The sequence below is a fragment of the Lethenteron reissneri genome, chromosome 29, assembly GCF_015708825.2.
Source record: "Lethenteron reissneri isolate LAM-NWPU_2019-01 chromosome 29, ASM1570882v1, whole genome shotgun sequence".
NCBI classification, from domain to species: domain Eukaryota; kingdom Metazoa; phylum Chordata; class Hyperoartia; order Petromyzontiformes; family Petromyzontidae; genus Lethenteron; species Lethenteron reissneri.
The window spans coordinates 13,378,886-13,402,601 of record NC_083807.1 but is presented as its reverse complement, the minus strand read 5'-3'; the positions used below and the strand labels follow the sequence as shown (position 1 = coordinate 13,402,601).

At 43.5% G+C, this 23,716-nt stretch overlaps 1 protein-coding gene across 1 annotated transcript in view; it reads left to right on the top strand.

The window, feature by feature from the left end:
* LOC133349274 (angiopoietin-2-like) overlaps positions 1–14,565 on the top strand; it is a 44,211-nt gene extending 29,646 nt beyond the window's left edge. Inside the window, exons 8-9 of the mRNA XM_061562635.1 lie at positions 11,083–11,213; positions 13,163–14,565. Of these exons, the coding sequence (XP_061418619.1) occupies positions 11,083–11,213; positions 13,163–13,323 (292 nt within the window). The 3' untranslated portion in view covers positions 13,324–14,565. The remainder of the gene's footprint in view (positions 1–11,082; positions 11,214–13,162) is intronic.
* Positions 14,566–23,716: the final 9,151 nt, after the last annotated feature.

The window sequence follows — 23,716 nt, the reverse complement described above, 5'->3', positions numbered from 1 at the left end:
CCCGCCCACTTCACTTATGACCACCCTTGGGCTACACCCATCTCAAACCTTTATAACATCCTGCCTCAGCAGCTCTCCCGCAATTTGTTCACCTGATGACGATTGCTTGTGTTGCGATCGAAACGTCGTGATATTTTTATATTTTTTTCTATCTACGTGGCTTTACCGAAAGACCCAAAGAATATATTTATTTAGACTGGAGGAATCTGATGAGCTATAAAGCGTTTTGTACAGATGTCCAGTGGGGCGGGCAGGGGGTCAAAACGTCAGAACATCAAATAATACAAAACAAGATCGGAGTGCAAAGTAAAGCAAAGATAAGCAACTCTTAAGAAATATATACAAATAAAACTGTTTTATATCTTACCAGGAAAATCCCACTGAGCTATTAGCATTTTTTTCAGAAGCGACATGGACACAAATGATAGCTCAACAAAGTGGCTTATCACGTGGACATTTATAGCAGCCAAATACTCTAAATAATCTAAAAACGCCAAGCCAGCAACAAATTGCGTTATTGATGGTGTAACAGATCGGAGTTAATACGAATGCAATGTGGAATTTGGAAACTAAAACAGTACAGCGAAATGGAAAACAAATCTAAACGGTAAATAAGCTTACATAATGAAACACAATTGGCAACGAAAACTAACTCTTCGCGCTCGCATGGAGAGATAACAAATGATCTCTGTTACGACCGGCACGAGGTGCTAGTTCGCAAGTACAAATTCAGTCCAGAGAGGAGGGCACGTGGGGAAAAGTAAATCAACACGCTCTGGCGAGAAGCTCCAAGTTTGAATTTCTGCAGCGTGTACCAACGGAAGTGTGCTTGACATCAGTGCGCACACACAGGCGCCTTAGTTAATAGGCATCAAGCAAGACAGCCCTTCCCAGATGCAACGCAAAGTACGAGTGAGGTAGTAATGATGATGACAATAACTATTCGAGTACTGTAACGCACAGTGCTCGGTCGATCACGTGACGTACGAACGCTTTGCTAAGCCGCGTCAGTCATGGGGGTTGTTTGGCCATGCTGGTGCTTTGGGTATAACTCGCAAGTGCGGTTTAATTCGTGTTAAATTGGCTAATGCTCCCCGCGTAGATTACCGAGTGGAAGACTTTATTTGAATCAGGCGAGACTGCAATAAGGTAACACAAACTTTTTTGTTAGAAAGAAAACACGGGGAAGATGAAGGGAAAATGAATAAAACTACACGAGGATTCAGGTAGAGTTGATAAAAGTAGGGCAAACAACAAGCAAGACTTACAGTTATACTGCAATATCTATACTTCACAACGAGTACACAAATGTTGCAGGATTACAATGACTATTTTACTTTCTTATGTGCTTTTCTTATAGGGACTGGTCAATTAGAATGTTATGTGTGGGCAAAATGTTGGATCATGGAACATCAGCCATAATTGTTTAATGGGTATATTGTTTAAATGGGATAATTAGATATGGTAAAATGCACAAAATCGAGTTTAAAAAAATCAACATTCTACAAACAAGTTAAGGTACCCCAATGGGCTCTCCCTTATCTCCAGTTTTAGCCAATGTTTTCATGGAAAAATTTGAGACAGATGCCATCCAGGCATCCACCCTACGTCCTTCCTTGTGGAAGAGATACGTAGATGACACGTTCGTCATCTGGCCACATGGCCTACCAGCTCTGGACCAATTCTTCAACCACATCAATTCCATACACCCAGCCATCAAATTCACCATGGAGGTGGAAAAGGATGGCAAGTTACCATTCTGCGATTTTTTTTTTATCGAAAAGAGACCTGATGGCTCAATGGGACACTGTCTACAGGAAAGCCACCCATATGGATGCCTACCTAAAACCTGACTCCCACCACCATCCCAGAAGAATTCCATCAAAACTCTATACCATAGAGCTCACCTGATGACGATTGCTTGTGTTGCAATCGGAACGTCGTGATATTGTATCAATTTTATAATTTTTCTATCTACGTGGCTTTTCCAAAAGACCCAAAGAATAATTAAAATAAATTACACTATGTAACACAATTTGTGTTCCTGGGTAGTAAATGTGATTTCGTAATTGCTTATGCCTAAAAAGTATAGAAATTGCTATTATTTCCCACAAACGTTGCTTTTGTGACCAGAAATTTTACTATTTTCAATGAGAAAACGGGCGAATTTGTGTCTTTTTGTTCACATAAAGTCATAAAAAACAACATATGAATCAAAATTAACATGTATTTATACTAAGGTAATACAAAAATGACTACACAAGATTTAGAAGTGAGTAGTTTTTCGAGACTTACGATTATACTGTAAATCATTTTCATGAATCAGCCCCAAAATGTAGTCTCCCATCCTGTTCTCGTTATACTGTCCTTGGTAGTGGCGTTCAAAGTCCAGTATATCCTGGTGGAAGCACTCGCCTTGCTCGTCCGAGTACGCTCCCATGTTCTCCTTGAATTTATCAAGATGAGCATCAAGGATATGGACTTTTAGGAACATCCTACAGCCCATTGTGCCATAGTTCTTCACCAGTCTCAACCAGCTCCACGTAGTTTTCGATCTTGTGATTACCCATGAAGCCACGAACCACTGCGACAAAGCTGTTCCAAGCCACTTTCTCCTTACTAGTGAGCTTCTTGGGGAATTCATTGCACTCCAGGATCTTCTTTATCTGTGGTCTGACGAAGACACCAGCTTTGACCTTTCCCATCTTGACGGGTGAAGAAGCTGCAAAAAGGTTGGTGACACTTTCTCTGATCTGCGACTTTCACACTTTCATCCAACAAGTTCCACTGCTTGAGCCTAGACGTCAAAAGCTCGGCATTGGACTTGGTGAGACCAAGATCTCTGATCAAGTCGTTGAGGTCTTTTTGGTTGGAGTAGTATGGGTTTCTCTCCTCAACTCCACCTCTGAAATTGTCATCTGGATCTATAACGTCTTCCTCACTCTCTGACTTGCTGCTCTCTTCTAAAGACTCTCTCTCCGGAGGAGTGGGTATGGGGAGCTCATGGCAGTGTGGCACCGGGTCGATTGATGAAGGAAGGTCCGGATACGTGATAGCAGGTGCATTCTTGCCAGTCCGACGTTTGGAAGGGTCCACCATGCAGAAGTAGCAGCTGCTTGAGTGGTCAGTGGGTTCCCGCCAAATTCTTGGGATAACGAACTTCATGGCTCTCTTTTCCCCTCTGTACCATCCTACAAAAATAAATTGATTTCACCCATGACTAATGTGTAAGAGATTCTCGCAACATTTTTTATATGATATATTTTTTCAATAATATTGAAAATTCACATTTTAAAATGAAAAACTTTTACAATTGAACATTTTTAACAAATTTTATAACATAAATTCCGAGCAACAATTGTACATCCTACCTTCCAGAGATTGTTTTGCATTGCTTGCAGGTGAAATGAGGTGTCCAGGGTTTGTCTTGATCCCCGACAGGCATGCCGAAATATGCCCTGTAGGCCTCACACATCTTAGCAGATGCTTCTACAGAGTACATTTTCGCTCTTGTCTTGATAAATTGGCCGCAGACATAGCAAAATGCATCTGCTGGATGCTTGCAGCCTCTTGATGCCATCTCAGAAAAATGCAGATATGTATCCACTTAGGCAGCTGGAATGAAACTGAACTGGTGGGCTTAAGGCTCCTGTATTTATACTACTATTTATATTACTGGAAAGTTCTGGAATGTTCTAGAAGTTACTCAGCACTGAATCTATCTGGAATGTTCTGAAAAATTGGTAAATTTCTAAATATCACTGTACTGGTCACAAACCAAAGTTTGTGGGGAATAATAGCCATTTTCTGTACTTTTGAGGCATAAGAAATTAGTAAATAACACTTACTACCCAGGAACAAAACAAAAAAAATGGTTACACAGTGTTATTATAGGTGACAAACACTTTACAATGTAGGGCAAATTTGGTCCATGACAGAAGATTTAAGTCACATTTAAATGTAACTTTTAACAACATGTTATAATGTGTGCGGAATCGTTACAGAATACATTTCCACATGAGATACCACTTTGTTGAACTATCATTCGTGGCCAGGCTGCTTCTGAAAAAGGAGCTATATGAATAGTAAAAACAAAGATCAACAGGTACTCATACATTTACGCAAGGCCGTAGCCAAGGAGTCAACATTGAGGGGGACCAAATCTTCCAGGGTGTCTGGGCGTCCCAACCCAGAAAAAGATCTAAATTTTAAAACTAATTTCCTGCCTAAAATATAAAAAAAATTCACTACACGTGAGGTGGACTTTTATTTTATTTTTACAATACCGTCTAATAGTGTATTGTATTACATTGCTCTGTTTTTACTTGTTTTACCATTTCTTGTTTCATTGTATGTAATGGCAGAGATGAGAGATTAATAAAGTACAACCATAACCACAACAATATAAACAGAAATCTATGCATTGATTTATATGAAGACAAGTCCAGATAGTGTGGCCAAGGTTTAGCAAATTGTTGTTTTTATTTACATAGCATCGACATTTTTATAGCAATATATTGGGGGGGACATATCTTTGCAGGGTTTCTTTCGTCATTATTTATTCTACATAAGTGAAGCTGTCGTGCAGATACGTCCCCAGGCTGTGTGTCCCAGGCTGTACAAACACAAAGTTTGAAAGTTCAACACCATTTTTAAATGAGAAAATAAATACTTTAAATTCACTGGCCATTGCTTTGTCATAACATTCTAGTGACATCACTGCATTAACACCGCGTAACATTTCATGGGAGGAGTCTAGACATCCATAGAGTGCCACCATGACATAAATGACCGTAACTTTAAAGCATTTGTCATTCACAAGACTTCACACTCACGGCGGACAGATTGCGACACACAGCCTAGGTACTGCAGATATAAGCTTCAGTATTAGGGGACTCGAATGGTTATTATGTCGTTTTGCGTCGAACTCGGACCCATATCGGAAAGCGAGGGTCCTTGCCTCTAAGATCAACAGTTCACCAGCATTGAGTCAAGCAAGCCTGGATCCTCTGATGAGACAATGTGTGTCAAAACCGGTCCATAGTTTGCTTGTTTTGAAATCAGCGCTGCTGAAACGATGTACTCTCAGAAGACCATGTGACTTATGGGTGATGTAGGAAACTATTTACGTATTTAGTTTTGATGTGGAGAGTTGAATATGTGAAGGAGACATATTGCCTGCTTATTTAAATGTGTTATTTATATTCTCCATAACAACGCAAATTATGTTTTGAGTTATATAATAGTTATTATGGCAGGTTGCAATATTGTAATATTCATTACATATTATTGACAAGGACAGCCCGTTGTAAATCCACTGCCATGTGGGTCGTGGGGGCTTGTTTGACCATACTTCACCATGCTGGTCGGTGCGAGTTGGCTACAGCAAGTGGGCATGTATGTGGGAACATAACATAACACATAACACGTGACAATGGGTTGTGCTGAACTGTCCTCTGCTGCCCACAATAGCCCCGCAGTAGCCTATAGCACCTGTTGTGAACTGTGCTCACCTACCCAAGTCCTATCCAGGCTCAACACACCTTAGTTCCCCAGGTCAGACAAGATCGGGCGCATTCATGGTGATATGCATGATTAAAATTACAATATATTTCGCTAAACGTAATATTTAAAACATGGAGAAGATCTTGATTTGAAGCTTTCGTGACTGCAGGAATACATACTTTCGGTCGCAACACAAGCGTCCGTCTTGAGGGGAGAAAAAATGATCTGCTGTTGTGGCTTTATATAGGCACGGGATGGGAGAGGGGAGGGGGAGAGGAGAGGGAAGGGGGGGGAAGGAGTTTGGCTGTGTCCTAACTCCTACAGCAGATAATTTTTCCTCACCTGAAGACGGGCGCTTGTGTTGCGACCGAAACGTCGTGTTTTTTTTTCTGTCTACGTGACTTTACTGAAAGAACCAGAGAGTATGGAGAATATCTTAAAATAATAATAGGTGTTTTCCCCTTTTTTCTGGCAACAAAACTGAAGCCTATTATTATGTTTTGGAACTGGCAAAGGAGGCCTCATAACGTAAGCTCTTAAAATGCCTGAGATGATGATTTCCATGAGTACATATTTTCCCTTGCATTTGTACATATTTTCTCACCGCCTGTCCCTTTAAAATTATTGTAGAGCACTCCATTTAAAATAATTGCATAATACATGTTACGTCACAGCAAACCAATCATAAGTCATTTTCTAATCGTGGTCCCATGCATACTGCACACATGGGGACTTGGCAAGTCTAAGACGGTACATGTTTAGATGGAAGGAGTGAAACAGTGGCGTTGTGGTTAGCATACTGCGCAAATGAACCTCGCGACCCGAGTTTGATTCCCAACCACAGTTAACACCAGTGGCAAGTGATGCACGTGCTGGTCCTGGGACCCAACCTTCTCTTCACAAATCCTGCATTGACCAGCCAGGTGAAGATTGGTCAAGAAGCTTCAGGACCAATTCAATAATAATGCCTTTGACCGGATCACTTGAAATGCACCCAATTTTTGTCAGATATTGGAAGCTAAGCGGGTCTGAGCCTGGATCGTGCTTGGATAGCCGGCTGCCGTGCGTCGAAGGGCTATGCTGTGGGCAGTAGAGAGCAGTGCAGCAACATCTATTGCATTGGATTCTGTTCCCACAAAAATCCTCCCCACCTTCACCAAATCTGCAGTGATCAGCGTGGTTTCAGTTAATTTATTTCAGTTTCATGTATTAGGTATAACCCTGTGAGCCATGCGGTGAAGTATGGTCAAATAACCCCCACGGTCCACACGGTGAGGAGAGGCCCTCATCAAGCAGTGGATTAACAGAGGGACGTATATTACGCAAACATAAATATCAGTAAATGTATTTACCCGAAAAATCATCTGCATTGTCTCTGGTCTCCTTTTAGGAGGGCCTGGCTGAGGTTGATTTTAATAAAATATGTGTGTCGACTGGGAAGATGAGCTTGCATTGACAGATACACTCGTTTTGGGGTCTGGAAGCTATTTGTTACCATCTCTTTTCCTTATATGTGAGGTTCTATAGCCTTAGTCTTGGCATGACATGAACTGGGTCTTGTTTTTGGCAGGCTTTTCTCTTGCTTTTCAATACAGCCTCAATTTTACAGGATACTTCTTAAATTCTGCAAGAAACATTATTCGTTAATCTAACTCGGTTACACAAAGTAATAGCAAAACGCAGTTGTTAACATGTAAAGGGTTAAAACGTTGTCCCATCTGGTTATCTAGCACCATAACGCATGAATGTTAAATATCATGCCTGGAGTGTAATTCCAACAACAACAAAAAGCTCATATTTTCTGTATTTCCACAAGGGCTCATCTATGATTCAGGATTTGATTAAGTGGAAGTATGCTAATATGTGCATGCGTGTTTGTTCATGGGTGTTCGTGCATGTATAGCCAAAACTTCTTTGGGAAAAAAATTATAGTGTGAATGAAACTTACATGAGGATTATATTATGACGGAGCAAGTGTTTAAATCATATTCAGATGTAACCAGCAGATACGCACACTATTACATGTGTAGTGATGTTAAATGGATCACTGCGGCGCCGCAGAAACGGGCGCAGAGGCGAACACACCGTGCAGGACCACTCCGTGGGCCACGCGGGCCATGGTACTGGGTGCTCGCAGGAGGAAGCCAGATGAGTCCAACCGACACAGTTGGGCAGCGGTCCACAATCTTATTGCCACCAGGGACCGGTTTCGTGGAAGACAATTTTTTCACGGACCGGGGGGGGGGGGGGGGGGTCATCATTGGGTCTTTCCCTCTTTTCAAAGAAGTTCTCCAGCGACGTTTGTTTTTTACTCATTGTGGCTACTAGGGGTTAGCAGCTTGTTGGGGGCTTACCAAAACTGTGACTGAGACAAGTGCGCAGTGCGGAAAGAGGCGCGGACGGAAGTGGTGAATAATACAATCATGGGGGCGGGCCACGCGCGGACTCACCGCTCTCACCTCCTGCTGCTGTGCGGCCCGGTTCCTAACAGACCACGGACCGGTACCGGTCCGCGGCCCGGGGGTTGGGGACCCCTGCAGTAGGGGATAACAGCCTCCGCCAGCGCCGCAAGGAATCGCCACAGAGTCGGTCACTGGTGGAGTGTGGTTGGGGCGGCTGGCGGTAGGGGGGGCAAGTGGGGCACGTGATGGGCCGGGGTGAGCAAAGTGGGCCAAGGGTGAACGAGGGGACACGGGGAGAGTAGCTGGGAAACGTCTGGAGGGCTCCCGAAGGGGGCGTGCTTCAGGGCGGTGCCAGAGAGGGAACAGGTGCGGTGTCGCCTGGAACCGTCGCGAATATTCCAGAGGTAGGCACGGCCAAGGGTGGAGCCAGGCCACGCCGAGAAGGATAAAAGGGAAGCTCCGATCGTATATCGGGGCTGTCTGCAGGTGAAGTGGAACCCAAGTGCTACGTCTACGTCTCCGACATCGTGGGTCAGACAGCACGCTGGCTGCTCTGACCCGATTATAGTTATCCCGCATACGAGAGGAATAGGTGTATCGTGGTCCCGTGTGCAACAAGAGTGAGAGATAGGTGTATTTAGTCCCGTGGGTAACGGTGTTACGTAATTGTAGAATAAACGTTGTTGCCTCCTAAATAGTGTCTCTGAAATGACTCACTACACATGCAAACAAAATGTGTAAAATAAAATGACATGTCCGTCAGCCTAACATATAATGACATTGAGATTCATGGATGTAATGAAAATCATAACTATAGGCATAACGAGGTAAATTTGTAATTTAAAACACCTATTACAGCCGTCGCATATTTTTTGATCTTTTAACAAAATGCCGCCAACTAAAACGTGAACAAGTTGAATAATTAAAATGGACAGCGAGTTGTATGATCTCATTCATACAACTCACTGTCCATGGGCCTTTGTTGTTACAAAACAAAGGCGAATTTGCCAACACACATTTCACCATTCGCATCGCTGAGATGTAGTAGCTCTGCTGCAATTAAAGTTTGCATTTTGTTCGATGCACTTGACCCATTTTCTGTATCATTAAAATTCCCGAGTGAACAATAAGTATTCGTTTTATTGTTTATTTGAATACCATTTGTGTAATGTTCGCCGTTGTAACTTGCTAACTCGCCCATGCTGGACGTATGTGGCAAAGAACTTCATAGCTCATCGGATTCCTCCTCCTCCTGTGTAAATACAGATTCTGAATATGTTGTTAAGTTGTCACTGAATCGATAGCGTCTCACACAATTCACTTCAAAGACCTGGCACGGGCATCCGAAACGTGACCATGTGAATTCTCATTTTTTTTTTATAGAATACATTCACACACACTGTGTATATAATAATTCATGTTCACATTCCAGGTTTGCAATCCGTATGTTATGGCACATAATACGCACTGATGGAAAGCGTTATTCGTTATGTGCACTGGTACGCTGTTTTTCATTCCTATTTCCATTTTCCAAAAGAGTTCATACTGACGTAGCTCACATCTTTATTTCATAACTTAGATCCTTGTCCATCTGCAATGATTCCCCTTGGTATTATACATGCACTGATCCATTTTCCAGTTGTCTTTTTTCTTTTGATGAAATTTTCGTTTTGAACCTCTTCACTCTTTGTAGCCTTTTTTGTTACGTTATCAATAATTGCATGTGGCTCATCGCTCTTGACTGGGTGAGATTTTCGGAATATAACTGCTAGTGCTGCTGTGAATAGCCTTGGTGAGATAATATATAATGGTTTGACTCCTCTTTTAACTTACATTTTATTACTTCATGTTTCATGAATGGTTATGTTTTTTTTTTATAAGGTGTTGCTCCATGTGGAGCTTGGACGACTGCATTAGCTTCCACTGAATCAAATGCCGTTGCCTGGTCCATAAAAGCAGTGCATGATAGTGTAGGTTATGGATTGTCTTTTCTAGAACTTGATGGTACAGTATGCGTGTTCAATGGTAAAAAAATAACGATTATAAAACCAGTTTGCTGTCATAGTTGGTTATGTACTAAATCGACCATTTGATTTATTTTTATTTATTAATAATATGTATTCTTATGATTGCTTACTCAGGAAAACCTCGCTGAGTCTCACGACTCTTTTCCAGGGGCCAATGCTTGCTATGTATATTCAAATTGAGCAATTCGTAAGCAATGAGTAGTTGACATTTCCAATTGAGCAATGTACGTGGTTCTCTATTATCTTTGTAAAAAAATGATACACATGTGAGAAGTGTCTAAGGGGTCTGTGCTTACTCAAATCAGTTTTGCGTACAGCAAAACCTGTTCATGAATTACCATCATGCACCAAAAGAATTAACTTATATTAACAGAATGATGCGATCACTAAAGTAATACATTTCGATATTACCGTTACAAAAATGCAAAAGCTGTAAGCCATCAATGAATGTATAAGAGTTGCCTGATTTCGTGAGAGCTTGGAAGCTAAGCAGGTTTGAGCTTGGATAATGCTTGCGTGGGTGACCACGGTACTTGAGTCAGGCAGTTATATTTTGTCGTGCTAAGTTGTGGGCAGCAGAGGGCAGTGCTCCAAAAAACATCATTTTTACAGTACTTATTCTGACAATATCAATGCCCCTCGTCTTAGGGGCCATCCATTTAGTACATACGCAAAAACCTGTACGCACGCGTACGTCTTACACCCCCCCCCCACCTGCGTACGTACGCACGCTTTACCCCCCGCCCCCGAATCCTATAGAACGGCCAATATCTAATCGATCAATGATTAATAATATTAACGTGTTTAAGCAAACAGATAGTCCCAGATGGCTGCATTATTATCGAGGCTTCACCCCCCCCCCGTTACCTATGCGTACGTACATTGTCAGTAGACCCCCCCCTCCATGCGTACCTACTGAATGTATGGCCCCTCAGCCGACCTGTACCAATCGTTGTTCAGTGTGACCGAGTAACATCTACGACTCGCACGGCATGGGGGCCCCAGTGGTCACGTTGGCCCAACGTGTCCCACCGTTACTGGGGAGGCTCTCTCTCTCTCTCGCTCGCTCATCCAGCAGTGGATTGACAAAGAGGGCTGCACGTGTACCCTTGGTGTGACGTATTCGACGCGTGCCTCCGCTCCGCCAGGCTGCACGCGAGAGGCTACTCGGGCACGGCCGGCAAATTCAGCAGCCTGGGCATGAGCAACCCCGAGTTCAGCACCAGAGACGCGGACAACGACGCCTGCGCTTGCAAGTGCTCCCAGATGAGCAGTGGAGGTGAGCGCAAGAGCCTCTTTAAAAAGAACACAGCAGCGGGTCCGGGGCCGCTCGGATCGCGTGTGTGTGCGTGTATGTTGAACTTCTTTCCCACCGTACGTAGCCAACCACGCTAATCGCGGTATTTAGACTCGATGAGACACTCCTCGAAAAATAAGGAGTGTTGTAATTGTCGTCGTCAGCCATTGTCAGTGCACCTTCGGATGACGGCCTCCCCAAGCGGTATTGGGCATGGGGGGTTGTTTGACCCCATACTTCAAAGTGCTGATTGGTGTGGAATGGTGAGATGGGAAACCACCAAGGAACACAACTCAGGTCACCAGGTTCATCGTCCAGTAGGCCAACCACTGCATCGTCACTCTACCACAACATTTGTTGATTTACAACTTATTTACGACCAACGTGTAGCTCAGGAGCGGCGATGCAGTAATTATCGCACTGTGCTATGCACCCAGCATCCCGCGTTTGATTCCTGGCCCTGGTAACATCGGTGGGCGAGTGATGGGTGAAGCAAATATCCCTAACTGCACCATCCCGCATCCCTTAGCGGTCACGCTTGGTCAAACTCTGCATTGAGGGGGTCTTCACCAAGCAGTGTGTTGACAAAGGGCTGTAGATCGCAGCGATTCTTGTAGCACAATTGGTAGAGGACAACACTTGCGAATGTCTCAGTTGAAGTCCAAGTCAGGGTGTAGTCCCTCCAGGGGTCAGTAAAATGAACACCATCTGATGGACACCACAATTAGTACCGCAGGGTGAGTACTGGGAAGGCGTCTTCATCAAGCCCTACCAAACAAAGAATACATTTGATCACATTAAGTTGTAAATCTCCACGTCAATATATAAAATACGTTTAAGTTTATGGACCTCTTGACCTTCTCTATCTTTGTCCGTCAGCAGCATTTGCTTAAATATGCAAACTCAGAACCAGCTTTGCCCCTTCTAGGGCTCATCGTTTTCTGGCCAAACAGGGTCCTGCTGAGTCTTGTTCCAACCCTGGACTCTTCTGAACAGGAAGTGGAAGTACAAGTCATGAAGCCACGTCATCCAATAGAACGCTGATGCCCAATTTATGTGTAGCTGAGGTGCTTTCCACAAAATATTTGATAGAAAATGTCAATATATGCCTAACGCTATTATGGTTTGTTGTTAATGTTTCTACTATGTGTGCTATGTAACTATTAATAGATAATAACTGCAGATTTACTACTACTGATGTCGCTTTGAATTTCCCACTTATTAATTTTAAATGTACCTGTGGAATTATACAGGACTAGAAAAGTAAAAAGGCGAATCAAAAACAGAGCAAGTGGAAAGTAAAAAAAAAAGCTGAAGTGGATAATGGGTGAAAAAGTAACCACATTTGTTAAACTTAGCAGAGCTTTAGTAGTCTATACTCTTAGGTTTTTTCGGTATAGTCACGTAGGTAAGAAATAAAATTCAAAGTTAATAAAAGTAATAATGGAAATAAAATAAAATAATAAATCACGACGTTTCGGAGGCAACACAAGTCTCTGTCTCCGTCATCAGGTGGGACCGTTAACTTGTATTTAAGGGCTGGTCTTTTGGAATTTTCCTCACTTGATGCAGTAATTTTAGCTGTGACGGTCCCACCTGATGACGGAGACTTGTGTTGCTTCCGAAACGTCGTGATTTATTATTTTATTTTATTTCCATTATTACTTTTATTAACTTTTAATTTTATTTTTTACCGACGTGACTTTATCGAAAAAACCTAAGAGTATGAATCCTTGCAGTCACGAAAGCTTCAAATCTAGAATCTTTACCAGTCTGTCCGTCACGTATCGGTGCAAAATTTCCCTTTCCCGCTAATCGTCGAACAAGGAGCCCGCACTCGGCAACACGTTGCGCCTGACGCGAATGGATAATCCCGGTCGGTAATTCGGTCCAGCCAGCCGGCTGACGCGTGTTGTGTGTTCTCGTTCCAGGTTGGTGGTTTGATGCTTGCGGCCCCTCCAACCTCAACGGAGCCTACTACGGTGGTGGCCAGTACAGAGGTCGCATCAACGGGGTCAAGTGGCATTATTGGAGAGGGGTCAACTACTCCCTGAGAGAGACGGCCATGATGATCCGGCCCAAGGACTTTTAAGCAGTCTTCCATTTGCCCTTTACCTCGACAAAGAGCAAAACTTTTAAACACTTCAGGCGAATAACATGTTAAAGAAAAAAATTGAAGCATTTACGTTCATGAAAAAAATATTTAAAAATAAAGGTATATACTGTATGTACATTACTAAAACATAATGTTGAAGTCTGACACGAAGTAAAGATACGTATTATAGATCTGACATTACTAACGATGCACACATTGTAATTTATAGATGAATATTCGTTGCTTGTTTGTAAGCTTCACGCACACTTTCCATGCTATTTTAGCAGCTACTGTGTTTACATGTCCAGCCTTAACGTGAGGTTATCTGCCACACTTGCGTGTCAACCTCATGGACATCACGACTGGTCTGTGCGTGGATCTGTTTTTTACTGTGTTAAGAGCAGTGCAATGCTTTCACGTTCCTGTAATTGCGAGCACTTACATTGGCATTGTGGGACTGCAAAATTAAATGAAAACAAACAAAAAAATACTGATTGCATTATTAATCCCACGACGTGGAAGCTTTAATACATTTTAAATTTTTGTTTATTTAAATTTGTGGTTTGGGGTTACATTATATTAACGCATGAACGTTTTCAAGCATATTCCAAAGGTCCTTCTTAATTTTAAACACGTGGATTTCTCTGGATGAAAGCAAACTGAAGTGCACATGTTTGTACAAAATAAACAATGTGAGCCTTGCACTTATTGCAAGTTCAGCATGTACTGTTAGCCCATGGGCCGGAGCAGAAATTGATACCGCCTAAAAACGTAAGCAGTACCGATTGATTTACATGACTAATACGAGTGAATTATTTGATAACTCACTCATTTCACATAATTCACTGTTATTGGTCAAATAAACTGACAGGTGGTACCGACAAGTGAGACATCTGGCCTGGGCTCGGGAACTGTGTATCAAGGAACAAGAACAGAAAGGTTGACTGCTGGGGACTTCAGCCCTTCTGCTGCACCTGATGGGTGTCCTCATCTTGCGATGCATGTTCATCTAAGTAAACCTCGACTCCTTCTTTGAGAATTTAGCAATTTCGAAATCTCGTGATTAAAGTGTTGACTATTGAAGCCAGCCAGTTCCAGAAGCACGTTGCCTGCTTTTAACTTATTTTTTTTTACTTTTTAAAACAACCTTTGCTCTAATGTAGTGACAATTAACAAGTTAAAATGTAACATTTTTGACGAAATGCAAAATAAAAAATATGTAAAGAAATAAAAATATATAATATATAAAGTTTGTCATTGTGAAATTATTGTATTTAGAGGTCTTTATCAATCCACTGCTGGATGAAGGCGTTCCCTGGCTTTTCAGTCGTGGCAGTCGTTTGACCATACTTCACCACCACACCAGTCGGTGTATGTGGGTGAAGGTTGGGGGCACAGGACTGGTTTAGACATCACTCACCACTGATGTTAGCAATTGCCCGGCAATCAACATCAGGTCGGCAGATTCTTGCGCAAACCACTGTGCCGCCGGTCCACCCCCGAGTGAAGTAATACCACATATGTCTTTTAAGGTTGTTCAGCGTGTTACTTTTTCAAAAAGAGATGAGATCATTGCTCTAAGCCAGTGGTTCTTAACCTGGGGTGCAAGCACCCCCTGGGAGAGCAAGATGCCTTCTGGGGCTACGAGACATGGCCAGATTTTTTAGAAGGTAAATCATTGAAAACTAAAATTAAGCAAGGGCACATAAGGACTACTGCGTTGTTTCATAAAACCCCAAATGTATTTATTAACATAATTTGTTTACGATTAGTCTATGGTTCTTTCGGTAAAGTCACGTAGATATACAAAATAACGATTGCTTGTGTTGCGATCGAAACGTCGTGATATTTGTATTATTTTTTATTCACTTTTTATTTTTATTATTGTATTGTAATTTTTTCTTCTATCTACCTGACTTTACCGAAAGAAAACATAGAATATGAATTTCTGCAGTCACGAAAGTTTAAGGTCAAAATTTGTCTACGATCAAGAACCATAGCGGTTGCAAGGCTGCAGTAAAGATTAAGAACCACCGCTCTAAGATGACTCCGGTGATAGTCAAGTTCTGATGTAAGTTATTTTACGTGAGATTTGTGTCTTGCTTTTAGTAAAGGACATGGGTGATAAATGGCATTCCTTATTTGATGTACAAGGGTTAATTTTACCTCGACAAAAATATTAAATGCAGGGGTAAGTGAATATTTTTTTTGTTACCAAATGTTTTCAATATTGCCTTCTGTGGTTTCCAGAATGCCTTAATCCTTGAAGCAATCAGTGTCCCATCTGCTCGCAGATACAATCAATCTTCCAAGAACGAACGTCAAATAGTACGAGAGTAACATGATAGTTTATAAAACATCTAAAAAAAATAACATCAGTAAATAATTACATTGAGAATGACTTGGATGTTTTCCAAATCAATAAAATGCTCAGGAAACCAAAATGTACGCGGTTAGACCAAATCATTGCATCTGCTTTTCTTTAAAGTCCAGCGCCTTAGACTTCTGAAAATGTTGCTGGGAAGACTAAAGGACCCCAGTGGACAGAGTTTATGCCCTCTCGTATGTTGGCAATAAAACATCAGAAACACCTTGCAGGCTGCAATAGCGATCACAATGTTTGGATCGCAGGCGCAGGGCAGCATTTTACAGCGAGAGTTCGGCAATTGGGTGGACCGCGTGTCCTGGCTTTACCCGAGACGGCTCCGGCCTGCGGAGTTCTTGCCCCTCGGGGCCGACGCTGAACTACAAACCAAGTCTGGGGCGCTTCAACACGAGTTTCTCACATTCTCTGCACCAGGTGTGGCTCAAATGATTCGCGGTGAAAGCACAAATTGGTCTACAATTCGGTCTTGTGATTACCGTCGGTTGATTACGCCTGGCTTAAGCAATATGTAATCGATACAGTAGGTACGCACGTAGTGGGTTATTCTGGATAAAAATTTACATCGGTGTTGCGCTGCGCATTGTTTAGTGACTTTGCAGAGTGTATGGCACTTGAGAGATAAATTGTGCGGCACAATGCAAAATGTAAGCTCTTCATTGTACACCCACAATCGTAATGTAGCGTTAAGTAGGAAGAGTATTAATATGTGTTTGAGGGGCAGTCAAGGTGTTTACTAAAAACCAATGGACAAGCATACACAGCACAATCGTCAATCCACTGCTAGATGAGACCCTCCCCAGGCCTGTCGAGGTCATGAGGCTTATTTTGACCATACTTCACTGCGCTGGTCGCTGCGGGTCACTGAAGCGTGTCTGTATACTGTGGCTACAACCAACGCCGTTGCAACTTACGTGAAAAGTCACCCAAAAAAATGCACACAAATCTCTCAAAATTTTTTTATCTAAAATGTTTCACATAAACAGACTGTGAAGAAAAAAAAAGAAACCCATCACCTCATACCTGGGACAGACAGTGGGAATAATTTGTGTGAGCCCACGCAGGCTGCTATTTTGAGTTGGGACTTGAGTTAATGCCCCATGTGTGTAGAGAGCGAGAGATGAATGAATGGAGTGGGCCCCGAGCTAAAGATGCTGCGTGGAGGAAGCACATTCATTACTTTCCCATGGGGGGGGGGGGGGGGGGGGTCGGGGGTGTTCCTTGGAGGGGTTAAGAGGGGAAGGGGTGCGCGTGTGGCTTGAGCCAGTGTACGTGCGTGGGAGCGGTGGTGCAGCGGTTAGCGCCTCGCGCTACGAACCCCCGGCGACCCAAGTTCCATTCCGGCTCACGGCCAACACCAGTGACGATTATCTGAGCCTCCCTTAGGTCGACTCAGCCTCAAATTAGTACTTCGTACGGATGAATGTGGAACTTATTTTGCACCGTACGTAGCCAATTGTGCTAACTTGTGGGAAGGACAACAAATTCAACACAAAAATGAGTTCTAAAGAAACGAGTTTTGAATCTTTGGAGGCAAAATCGACTCGGCGTGGCGTTGGCCAACCACCCCCTTGTGTCGTGCCTTCATAGGTGCTCGTTAAGGGCACTTGCCCCAAGGAGTCTGTTCATTTTATACGGGGGACCTTTGTCTCTATGCGTCCATGCACCGCGCTTGAAGGTGACTGTTTCTGGCCACGGCTTGAGACGTGACGCAGCAGTGCCTGGAAAACCGTGCGGATCGTGTAGCTGGCTATTAGAGATCATTATAAACGCCGGAACCCACTCAATGTCGCCCAGTTCCCGTGCCGGCCTCTGGCTATCACCGCACACGCAAGGAGATAGAGTTCGCCAGCTGTGCGTGAGACCGCTGGGTTCGTCATGTCAACGCTGCTTATTGTCAAGCAAACCGGCGTGGTTCGCCACACAATTCCCGAGTTATTGTTATTTTTCAGGAGGGGACGTGGGGAATCAAGCCATAACGGGGCTGGGGGGGGGGGACCATCTCAATAAAATGACGCGATCGTCGTACGTGCTTGGACCGTCGTTTACCAAAGCAGGGGAGTGAGGAATTGTTCCGTAACTTCATTCCACAAACTTTCAGCCGTAAATTATCAGCCATGCCAGGGATGAAACAGAACGCAGTACAGCCCTCCTGGTTTTCAATACGAAACCGTTCACAGAAAATCAGGAGGAAGTTGACTCAGATGTGTGTTTTCTTTCTTTACGCAGACGACCCGAATGCACGTGACTTTGTCCGAACGTCTGCAACTTCGAGGAACGTAACGGGCAATGGGCACCGAGGAATGGAGCGCATCCGAGAGGACGTCCGCCGAGGAAATGGATCAAAGAAATCGGTTCATGTGCAGATGGCAGTCGTAGAATTACAACTCGGGGATGGTGAAGCGTGCAGGCAGCTTAGGGGGAAGGTGAAGGGGGCGGGGGAGCTGCATCCAGCAATCGATAGACAATAACAACAACAAAAACTAAACAATGTTTTTTTTATTTGACCAGGTAAGGCCCACTGAGCTATACTGGACAGCTCTTTATCAGAAGCGACCTTGCCGCAAACGATAGCTCAACGAAGTGGCTTATCCTGTGGAAATGTATCACTCTAAATGCACGTTTGTCCTATGTGGAGGGAAAAACCGGAGGACCCGGAGAGAAACACCGCAAACTCCAAATATACAGGCGTCAGCGTCGCGATCGCACCCACGACCTCCCGTATACCCGGCGAGGTCGTTAACATCTGGCCACCGTGGAGCATCATGGATGATGATGAACAGACACATCTCTTCACCAGAAGTTAAAACTCACATGCGCAGAATGTAATGAATTACTCATGACTCGTTTCCTTCCTGCACTTAGAAGCCAGAGCCACTGCTGCTCAGCAAAGCGCAGAGCTTTGATTTTGCTGCCTCCAAGTGGCCACTTCACTTCTGCGTGATTTCAAAGACACGAACATGAATCTTCGTCTCTCGTTCAACATGCTCGCTACCCTTTGGAGGTACTGCATACATGCAGTCCCACACTGTGGAAAGAGATTTGTCAGAGTTGGTGTATCACAGAGAGATGGAGCCCACGTGCAAGCCAACAGGGTGCCTGGACGAGGCAGTAGAGTAAGTAGGTTTAAAATCTGCGTGGTTTGTTTGTTTCACATTCGTACTCCATACAAAGTAACAAAGTAGCTGTATGGGTTTCCTCCTTAAGAACCAAGGGCAGTATTAACAGAGAAAACCAAACATGTTAATTGTTAAGACGACTGGTCAGATGCAGGGGTGGCACTTTCGCCACAGAGCAAGGAGGGCCTGCGTTTAATTATGGACTTGGGCACCTCTCCGTGTGGAGTTTCTCTCTCTGCTCTGCATGAGTTTCCTCCATGTATTCCTGTTTTCGTGTTTTCCTCCGTGTTTTCCTGTTTTCTCTCGTAGCTACAAATAAATAAATACTTGCAATGTAACTGTGGTATTGGTCAAACATCCCAGTGCTGAACAATCAGCTGCAAACTAATTCAATTGGGATTACACGCAGCAGAAACATTGACCCCCCGATTCCCGAAAGAGTCTTGAGACTCAGTGAGGCTTCCCTGAGTAAACGAGCGCTACAAACGTAGAGGCCAGTCCAGGTTTTGCTTGGGCTGAATCAATGTCGGATGAAGTTCCGTTGCCCCAGAAAGCCACGAATTGTGTAAAATAACACGTTTTTATTATGGTTGTGTAGGTTGAACTTCTTTTGCACCGTGCGTAGCCAACCGTGCTAACCGGAGGTGCGGGAGAGACATGTGAAGGAGACGTTGTGTGTGTTCTGTGTGCGCGAAAGCTCAACGCGGCTGCAGCCGCAGTCAAAACTTGGGATTACAAGGCCACTGCGTGCAGACGCGGCACCGTGACTCCGGATACCGAGTGCGCTAATCCGGTCGAGTGTGCACGGATGCACAGAGAGAAAAGCGCGAAGGAGCAAGTCTGTTTCTTACATCATGCGCACGATGAATGAAACTCCATTCAGCGGAATTGAACAAGTACAGGTGTCCAGGCGCGGGACTTCTTTGTCGACAGCACCGCCAGCCTGGGTGGTTGGAACCCCATTGATATGTTGCGGAGATGCTGCCGAAATGTTTAATGTGTTCGAGTCTGAGCTGGACATGTTGTCCCCTTTGGGGGGGGGGGGGCTCGGCTTTTATTCCGGGAATAGTGTATGGCAGCACCGCAGGATGGAAAAGCATTTTGAGAATTTAGGAAAGCGCTGATTTCAAACAGAATGTGCCGACACGTGTGGATAATGTCACACTTTTCTTTTGAAAGCTGCGGTCAATTATTCTATTTGAAATTCAGCTGCTTCGGTTTACCTAAAAGCTAACAGCAATGTAGAAAAAAAATCAGGTTCTAAAACACATCTTCATGTACATGGATGAGGAGCTTCCCACATCATGGGTATTATTTGACCATACTTTATCACGCTGTTCCGTGCAGGTTGGTTAAGGGAGGTATCATTCATGATGTAGGAGCACAGAAGTACAGTACAACAATGCCCTCTGCTTCCCACCACGTAGCCCATAACACCCGTTAGTATACGGTGGTTGCCAATCTGAACACTATCCTGGCGGAACTGTGCGGAGCTTTTGCGATGTGACCCCAGGCCAGGCGAGCGCATTCAGGATGGTCTGGTCATTGACATCTTAAACACAAACTATAAAATACTCTAAAATATGCAGATAAAACAATGAAAGTATTACTATAATTTTATGGCATTTATTTCACACGCACAGCGCAAACAAACAAAAAACTACAGTATACGACGAACATATTTCAAATGTCCTATTTGTCAAATGTGCCCGTTGGACTGACTGAACGTGTGTTGGCCACTAGGTGGCGACAGACTGCGTGGAAGTGCACATTGGGATGACCGGCAAATCACATTGTGATGTTGCCATCAGACTTAGAGACCCACCTTAATTCATCTTTAACTCATCCGTGCCACACAACATCGTAGATATGTTGCAATGGTAACGCCACTTGGCAATTAATTACACTGTTGTTGGGACATACTGTTGTTGGCTTTTGTTTACAAGGCTAAACAAAATCCTTCTGTCATGATCACATATTCAGTGCACTCCCATATCACGTACCTCCATTATCACATTCCCAGAAACATTTATTTTGTTTAACAGCATACACGACGTTAAAAGCTATTACAATTAAAACTATCCAGAAAATGTACAATTAAAAAACAATTGTATTGTTTATCATCAGCCTTGCAACCCAAGCGATGGACCCACGGAGTAAACCACTGTCGTCTGCGCTCCTTCAAGGGACGAGGATTCGTAAAACTACACAAACTCTCTCATGAAACCCTCTCGTGGCTCGCAGACCTCAACGTTGGCATTTGTCCCCTCAACATATTTCCATACAGGAGAATAGAATAGTCTGGAAATATAAGATATCGCATTTAATAAAATATTAAATTGACAATATACTATCGGCAGTATGGGTATACAAAAACATGAATTGTATGCCGCGTACATGTATACATGTGTACGATATTATATTTATACACACATTATGTGGCATGCTAGCCCACTTTATGTCGCTGTTGGTCCTGTGGGGCAATGATGTTTGTGTTGACCTTTTGAAACTGATAGCATCCCAAGTTACTCTTAACCCCTAATGGGCAATCGAGCGGTCATATCTTCAGCAATCGTGTCCCCAATTGTTTTATTTAATCTCAAGCGGGAAAGTAAAGGACCACGTGTGAAATCGTAAATGTGCTTTTCCGGTTATTGAAATTTATCAGAGAACACCGAACAATTTATCGCAGAAAAGACCAATTTTAGATATTTTTATTTTATTATAAATGATTATTTCTGTCAGGACGTTTGAAACGATAATACAACATATTCTGAAATCCCCAAGGAGAAGTGCACAGCACATTGCAGGTAGAATCGCAAATTAAAATTATGAGTTAAAGTAAAAATCAATACCTAAGTATAACACCGTACTGCACATGCCACAATGTATACGGATATGAGCACCATATATGGACATCTGTTAAGCGGACATCTCCATTTCAATTGCAATTTTACTCTTTTATATTCTTGTCAATATTTCACAAAAATTGTCGCCGCACACACACGCGCACAAAGCCCACAGAGACTTACGCGAAACTGCGTAAGCCCTGGCTCTGTGTGGATGGTCTGAAATCTGAAGCACAAATTCCTCTATACATTCACATTCAATGAAACACCACGAAGGCACAACATTCTCCGAACTTAAATTAAACAGTACATACATTACAGCAAATGTATTCCTTGCATATGCGAACATTGAACACTTGTACAACATTCATTGGCACTTGTCGTGACGGGCACTGCACGATGCGACCGTCTCCGTCTGGTGGCTCGCGAAGCTGCATTGGCTTCCGGTTGCCGAACGAATGCATTCTACACAAAGTGTGTGTGTGATGAACCCCAATACCTTGCTGATGTCGTCAAGGAGCATAAACCATCATCACGCGCCCTGAAACAATCCTCCCCGAGACTCCGGTCATCGCGAACTCCGCTCATCCTCGCAACGGCTTTTGGCTAACCATCGAACAAAGGCGGTCACTGCATCACGCGCTTGCAGATGCGCCGTCTGGAACGCTCTTGCTTCCGATATTAGGAAGCCACTGGAGCTATGTACCTTTAAATCTAGATTGAAAACTCATTTCTTAAGAACTGCTTTTTGTGTTTAGTTTGTTGTCCTTCCCCCGCACATCTTATTAGCACGCTTGGCTACATATGCTGCAAAAGAAGTTCAATATACAAACATAGAGTTGAATATGACAAACGATTGCAATATATTTAAGTCTCTCGATAATACAATTTTAATACAGCTTAAACACGGCGTTATACAATGTCCATACAATGACACGTATAAAGTGGAAGCAACATACCTTTTGCAAACTTAAAAGGGTTTATCTTGGCATTTTTCACTTGCATGCACATCCTAACGTTTCCTTTCCTTTGCTTGTACTCAATTAATTGAATGCTTTGAAAAGTTAAAAAACAGTGATAATAGTAATAAATAAACAAACACAACAACAACAACCAGCTAACCCCCCCCCAACACTATCGATTCAGCAGCAATGATCACACTCAATGGTGAAAGTGCCTAAGGCTCATATTGTGAGACATTGTGCTTTTGCCTCCGCTTTTCACACTCGCGCATTTCGCACCGCGTGAAAACGCAGGCGAAATAGCCGGTTCCATGACAGACAAAGGAATTCCTCCATTCGCTGCACTAATACTGAGATAATTAGGGCTTTTTAAAGGACCACTGCACGGGATTATGAGCCTTTGTTGACCCTGAATTGCTTTCATTTCATTCACAGCAGGGCCCTTTCGCGAGAAAGGAGGCCCAAGAACACCGGGGAATCTAATAAATCTGGGCTGAGAACGCCTGAGAAGCCATGACAAAAGTTGTCTGCAGATATTCATTAAATCTTTTATCAGCTGTTTAATCTAGACGTGGGTCACATTGCTTGGCCGGCACGATGCGAGCACCGGAGTGTCGGCCCCCCAGATTATGCCGGAATCGTGGCTGAAAGCAGGCCGAACCTAATGACATTTGGCATTTACTGCGATCCCCTGCATAATCCTCTGCAAAGTTAATGCAAACAGAGACATGGATTAGCCAGACAGGCTTAAGGAGCCCACTGGAGCGCCTTCATTCTTTAATTGTCAATTAGCGTCGGTGCGAGGTAATTAGATTGCAATTTACCCTCAACTTTTTTTCTAATATGTTTTTTTTTATTTTCACAGCACGAAATGTCCACCCCCCCCACCACCCCCTCCCATGGCCGCGCCCATCTCGCATCGTCTTACACATCTTAGGACACTCGGCCAGCGAGCGGTGCCCTACACAATGTGCAACTTCGCGCCAAGAACACTGCGGACCACCATAGGCCCTGTGTATACTCACATTCTTGGTCAAGATGCCATTTTCTTTTGTTTTTCGAATCAACTTCGCACGG